The sequence below is a fragment of the Camelina sativa genome, chromosome 14 (assembly GCF_030686135.1).
Source record: "Camelina sativa cultivar CO46 ecotype springtype chromosome 14, ASM3068613v1".
NCBI lineage: Eukaryota > Viridiplantae > Streptophyta > Magnoliopsida > Brassicales > Brassicaceae > Camelina > Camelina sativa.
The window spans coordinates 19,983,761-19,990,331 of record NC_141893.1 but is presented as its reverse complement, the minus strand read 5'-3'; the positions used below and the strand labels follow the sequence as shown (position 1 = coordinate 19,990,331).

General features: G+C 42.6%; 1 protein-coding gene across 1 annotated transcript; it reads left to right on the top strand.

Annotated features, from left to right (window-relative positions):
• The first annotated feature begins 2,168 nt into the window (after positions 1 to 2,168).
• On the top strand, positions 2,169 to 6,359 carry LOC147928447 (uncharacterized). Its single transcript, XM_087486146.1, has 3 exons — positions 2,169 to 3,276; positions 4,264 to 4,943; positions 5,856 to 6,359. The coding sequence occupies exons 1-3, from the start codon at positions 2,169 to 2,171 to the stop codon at positions 6,357 to 6,359; spliced, it is 2,292 nt and encodes a 763-aa protein (XP_087342272.1).
• The last annotated feature ends 212 nt before the right edge of the window (positions 6,360 to 6,571 follow it).

The window sequence follows — 6,571 nt, the reverse complement described above, 5'->3', positions numbered from 1 at the left end:
AAACATTGATTCGAAGCAGTAAACAGCTATGTAAATCTTTCTATGGTCAAAATATGTAACAATCCAATGCGTTTGACTAACTATAAAAGTTTAGGTTGAATTTGGAGTGTTTAGACACCACTTTTACCCATTTTCTCCCGAAACAGGCTAAAACCAAGAAAACATCGATTCGAAGCAGTAAACAGCTTTGTTACTGTTTCTAGCGTCAGAGTGTGTGACAATTTAATACATTTGACTAATTGTAAGATTTCACGATCAATTTAGAGTGTCTAGACAACACTTAAACCCGTTTTATCCCAAAATAGGATTAAACCAAGAAAACAGGCTAAAACCGAGAGAAAACATTGATTCGAAGCAGTAAACAGCTATGTTACTCTTTCTAGGGTCAAAATATGTAACAATCCAATGCGTTTGACTAATTATAACAGTTCGCGTTGAATTTGGAGTGTTTAGCCACCACTTTTACCCATTTTGTCCCGAAACAGGCTAAAACCGAGAAAACATCGATTCGAAGCAGTAAACAGCTTTGTTACTGTTTTTAGGATCAGAATATGTGACAATCCAATGCATTTGACTAATTGTAAGAGTTCGGGATGAATTTGGAGTGTTTAGACAACACTTAAACCCGTTTTATCCCAAAACAAGCTTAAACCGAGAAAACAGTCTAAAACCGAGAGAAAACATTGATTCGAAGCAGTAAATATGAGAACCCACACACACAAGCACCATCCGTACCATACCGGCCATACAAGCACCATCCGTACCATACCGTCCGTACAAGCACCGTCCGTACAATGCGATGGGCCATCCGTACAAGCACCGTCCGTACAAGCACCGTCCGTACAATATCAAAGGAGCACCAGGACAAGGAATTTGGATGGGACGCAATGAAAACACGGAGTTGGTGGGATATTGTGATGCGGATTATGCCGGAGACTGTGACGATCGTCGATCAACCACAGGGTATTGCACGTTCCTTGGAGGAAACCTTGTCACCTGGAAGAGCAAGAAGCAAAAGGTGGTATCCCTTTCAAGTGTTGAAGCCGAGTATAGGGCCATGAGAAAACTGACTACCGAACTGATGTGGTTTAAAGCTTTACTCAAGGATCTTGGAGTAGAGTCATCAAGACCTATCACAATGCATTGAGATAATGAGGCAGCCATTCACATAGCCACTAATTCTGTGTTTCACGAAAGGACAAAACACATAGAGGTTGATTGTCACAAAGTAAGGGAGCGAATTCAACTTGGTGTCACTCTCCCTTGCCACACTAAAATTTCTTAACAGCTAGCTGACATTCTCACCAAGGCAGCCAGTCCACAAGTGTGTGAGTATATTCACTCTAAACTTGGTCTTATAGACCTCACTCGACCATGAGCATTCTCACATGGCACCTACACTTTTTTTCCGTTAAGTATAGTTTTTCCCAAGTGGTTTTCTATACTAAGGTTTTTAATGAGGTAGGTGTTCGTGATCTTCAAGCTTTATCGACAATAAGTCGCTTAAGCTTGAGGGGGAGTATGAGAACTCACACACACAAGCACCATCCGTACCATACCGGCCGTACAAGCACCATCCGTACCATACCGTCCGTACAAGCACCGTCCGTACAATGCGATGGGCCATCCGTACCATGAGGCGCCTAAAAAAGTCCAGCCCATGTTGAGAAGCCTTCTAAAGCAAAGGAACATCTAGATCCTTCTCCTATTAGCCGTTGGCGAGTTTGAGGCAAGTGGGAGGTCTTAAGTCAAACATATATCACATGTATAGGTTAAGGAAGGAGATGTCACTATCCTTGTGTAAAATCGTGTACAGCATCTTATTAGAATATCCCCTTTGTAAATGACTATAAGTAGGTTGTATCTAGGTACCATATTAAGTAAGAAGATATTTTCTTCTTCTACACTTCTCTCTCTATTCTCTTACACTCCTATCCAATTACTAAACCTAAAACCGCAAACTAACTTACTCTCACTACACTTTGTCTCTCTCTCTCACTTCTTGAACCTAAAACTTACATGGTATCAGAGCCAGGTTGCTCCTAGTTCTCAATCTCTCACCCATTCATCACTTCCACTCCTAATACTTCCCTTCATTTCTGTTTCAATCGCAAGAAGTGATTTCTTTTAACCGTTGGATAAAGCTATTGACCAGCGGACAAAACATCATGGAAGGTACCAAGACCTTGATCGTTCCAGTTACTCTCAAAGGAGAGAACTACCTGTTGTGGGCAAGGACTACAAAGACGGCGCTATGCGGCCGAGGGGTTTGGACCCATATTACTACGAGTGAGGCTCCAAAGGAAGAGTCCATCGTAGACAGCGAAGAAGCGGTCACAAGTGGTGGAGACAAATGGTTTCAAGAAGACCAAAGTGTTCTCGCCATCATTCAAAACTCTCTTGATGCTCCAATACTTGAAGCCTACTCATACTGCGAGACGGCCAAGGATCTGTGGGACACATTACAAAATGTGTTCGGCAACACCACCAACTTAAACCGAGTATTTGAAATCAAGAGGGCCATTAGCAACGTAAGCCAAGAAGACATGGAGTTCACCAAACAGTTTGGGAAGTTTAGGTCCCTTTGGGCTGAGCTTGAGATGCTTAGGCCGGCCACACTTGATCCTGCCATACTAAACGAGAGGCGAGAGCAGGACAAGGTGTTCGGTCTACTTCTCACACTAAATCCTTCTTACAATGATCTCATCAAACACATCTTGAGGTCAGATAAACTCCCTAGTCTAGATGATGTGTGTAGCCAGATCCAAAAGGAGCATGGCTCCATGGGGTTGTTTGGGAGCAAAGGAGAGCTTGTAACGGCCAACAAAGTGGAGATAGCTTCCACAAATAAAGGTTACTTCAAACATGATGACAAAAACCCACCTATTTGTGACCACTGTAAGAAAGTTGGCCACTTCAAGAGCAGGTGCTGGATCCTCCACCCTCATCTCCGAGTCAATCGGTCCATGAACAACCGAGGAGGGCCACCACGAGCGCATCAAGCAACAATGGTGGGAGAAGCAACGACCTCCGATTCAGGCCACCAAGTCTCCGGAGGTAATGGAGTTGCTCTCGCTGCCTCCTCTGAATTGGTAAAGAAATCAGACCTTGATGCTCTCATCAAAGCCCTCAAGGAGGCCTCCGGTAACTCATTCCTTGCTCTTAAACCAAATAAACCTCTCATTGTAGATTCTGGTGCATCACACCATATGATTAGTGACCCTAAGTTAATTAGTGACATTAAACCTGCCATAGGGAATGTGACTATAGCTAATGGTGAGAAGGTACCTGTTAGGGGAATAGGAAACTTAAAATTATTTGATAAATCCTCTAAAGCATTTTATATGCCTAACTTTACCTCCAATCTCTTATCAGTTAAAAGAGCCACCACTGATTTAAATTGTTATGCTATATTTGGTCCTAATAATGTGTATTTTCAGGATATTGAAACAAGTAAAGTTCTTGGCCAAGGAGTCACTCAAGATGACCTCTACTTGCTTAAGGACCTAAATATATCTTCCTCTTCAAATTCTTCCTGTTTTAGTTCAGTTAATGTTCAAGAAAACAATGTTATGTGGCATGCTAGACTAGGACATCCTCATTCTAGAGCTCTAGAATTAATATTTCCAAATATTTCTTTTAAAAATGATGAGTGTGAGGCTTGTATCCTTGGTAAACATTCCAAATCTGTTTTTCCTAAATCATTGACTATTTATGAAAATTGCTTTGATTTGGTTCACTCTGATGTGTGGACATCCCCTTGCTTGTCTAGAGAAAATCAAAAGTATTTTGTTACATTCATTGATGAGAAATCTAAATATACATGGCTCACACTTCTTCCTACTAAAGATAGAGTTCTTGAAGCATTTATTAGCTTTCAAAATTATGTGACTAACCACTATAATGCAAAAATAAAGATTTTGAGATCAGATAATGGTGGAGAATACACAAGTCATACCTTCAAACAACACCTCACCAACCATGGCATAATTCATCAAACAAGCTGCCCATACACTCCACAACAAAATGGTGTAGCTGAACGAAAGAATAGACACTTAATGGAGGTGGCTCGCTCAATGATGTTCCATACAAATGTTCCAAAACGCTTTTGGGGAGATGCAGTTCTTGCGGCATGTTACCTCATCAACCGCATTCCAACAAAAATCCTACAAGATCAATCACCGTTTGAGGTACTAAACAAAGAGAAACCCACTATTGATCACTTACGTGTGTTTGGTTGTGTGTGTTTTGTGTTAAAACCAGGAGAATTACGCAACAAGCTTGACACCAAGAGTACCAAGAGCATGTTTCTTGGTTACTCTACCACACAAAAGGGCTATAAATGCTATGATCCTGAGACTAGACGAGTGCTGGTGTCTCGTGATGTGAAGTTTGTGGAAACTCGAGGATATTATGACCAGAAAAATTGGGATGAACTTAGAGAAATATCAACCTCACCGTCCGATCGTGCCAAGAACCTTCAGATCATACTTGAAAGGCTAGGGGTCGAAACCAATCGGGACGGTGACAATCCCTCCGGGCCAAACGCACCAGAAGAAGGTGTTCCACCTACTGACTCCAAACCAACTGGTTCAGATACAGTCCCTACTCAGCCCACTTCAGGTGACCCGTCCGCACCCAATGACGAACTCTCACAAAGCCTCGAGGAGGAAATGCATCCTGAGGAACCAACCGGCCAAAACAAGGACGCCCATGAAGATAATGATCATGAGGAAGTCATACCACTACGACGGAGCCAGCGTCTCAAGTTTGACCCATCTCACTGGAAGCACACTCGAGTGTACTACAACAACATGGCCGTTGCCCATCCCATTCAAGCAGTGTGCACTCTTGCTCATTTTCCTATGGAACACCAAGCCTTTCTTGGCCAAATTGATAAGCATTGGGTTCCACAAACTTATGATGAGGCTAAGGAACACAAGGTATGGTGCGATGCGGTACATGCGGAGAAACTGGCCATGGAGAAAAATCACACATGGGATGAAGCTGACTTACCCAAAGGGAAAAAGGCAGTCACATCACGCTGGATCTTTACTATCAAATACAAGAGTGACGGGGAGATTGAACGCCATAAGGCCCGCCTAGTCGCACGTGGGTTCACGCAAACGTACGGGGAGGAATATCTTGATACGTTTGCTCCGGTGGCCAAACTACACACTGTTCGAGTTGTTCTATCACTGGCCACCAACTTGGACTGGGAGCTTTGGCAAATGGACGTTAAAAATGCGTTCTTACAAGGGGAACTTGAAGATGAGGTCTACATGCGACCACCACCTAGTCTGGAAAACACCATTGGCCCGGGAAAAGTCTTTAAGCTCCACAAGGCCATCTACGGTTTAAAACAGTCACCAAGAGCATGGTACCACAAACTGAGCACTACCCTACTTAGAAGAGGTTTTTGCAAATCGGAAGCTGACCATACTCTCTTCACACTACCAAGTGATAAAGGTATTGTAGTCATTCTAGTATATGTTGATGATATCATCATAACTGGAAATGACAAGGTAGGTATTAAAGAGACTACAGATTTCCTTAAATCAGTTTTTGACATTAAAGACCTTGGAGAGCTCAAATATTTTCTTGGGATAGAGGTATATAGGACTAATGAGGGATTATTCTTATCACAAAGAAAATATGCACTTGATCTTTTAAGTGAAGCAGGAAAGCTTGGTTCAAAGGTTGTGACAACACCACTTGAAGAAAACTATAAGGCAGGAGGCAAGGGGGAGCTTGAGGTGGCTCCATTTGAAGATGTCACCAGATATCGGAGATTAGTGGGTAAGCTTATATACCTTACCATTACTCGACCTGATATTTGTTTTGCTTTGAACCAGGCTAGCCAACACATACAAAACCCTACTGTCCATCATTGGAACATGGTGAATCGCATCCTCAAATATATCAAAGGAGCACCAGGACAAGGAATTTGGATGGGACGCAATGAAAACACGGAGTTGGTGGGATATTGTGATGCGGATTATGCCGGAGACCGTGACGATCGTCGATCAACCACAGGGTATTGCACGTTCCTAGGAGGAAACCTTGTCACCTGGAAGAGCAAGAAGCAAAAGGTAGTATCCCTTTCAAGTGCAGAAGCCGAGTATAGGGCCATGAGAAAACTGACTACCGAACTGATGTGGTTTAAAGCTTTACTCAAGGATCTTGGAGTAGAGTCATCAAGACCTATCACAATGCATTGTGATAATGAGGCAGCCATTCACATAGCCACTAATTCTGTGTTTCACGAAAGGACAAAACACATAGAGGTTGATTGTCACAAAGTAAGGGAGCGAATTCAACTTGGTGTCACTCTCCCTTGCCACACTAAAATTTCTTAACAGCTAGCTGACATTCTCACCAAGGCAGCCAGTCCACAAGTGTGTGAGTATATTCACTCTAAACTTGGTCTTATAGACCTCACTCGACCATGAGCATTCTCACATGGCACCTACACTTTTTTTCCGTTAAGTATAGTTTTTCCCAAGTGGTTTTCTATACTAAGGTTTTTAATGAGGTAGGTGTTCGTGATCTTCAAGCTTTATCGACAATA

What these genes read in the sequence shown, in the direction of transcription:
- LOC147928447 (XM_087486146.1), top strand. Translation starts at nt 2,169, where the DNA reads ATGGAAGGTACCAAGACCTTGATCGTTCCAGTTACTCTCAAAGGAGAG. An exon ending in GAATGTGACTATAGCTAATG is followed by an intron (nt 3,277 to 4,263) that starts GTGAGAAGGTAC and finishes TGTTAAAACCAG; the next exon opens with GAGAATTACGCAACAAGCTT. An exon ending in ATGAGGCTAAGGAACACAAG is followed by an intron (nt 4,944 to 5,855) that starts GTATGGTGCGAT and finishes GCTTTGAACCAG; the next exon opens with GCTAGCCAACACATACAAAA.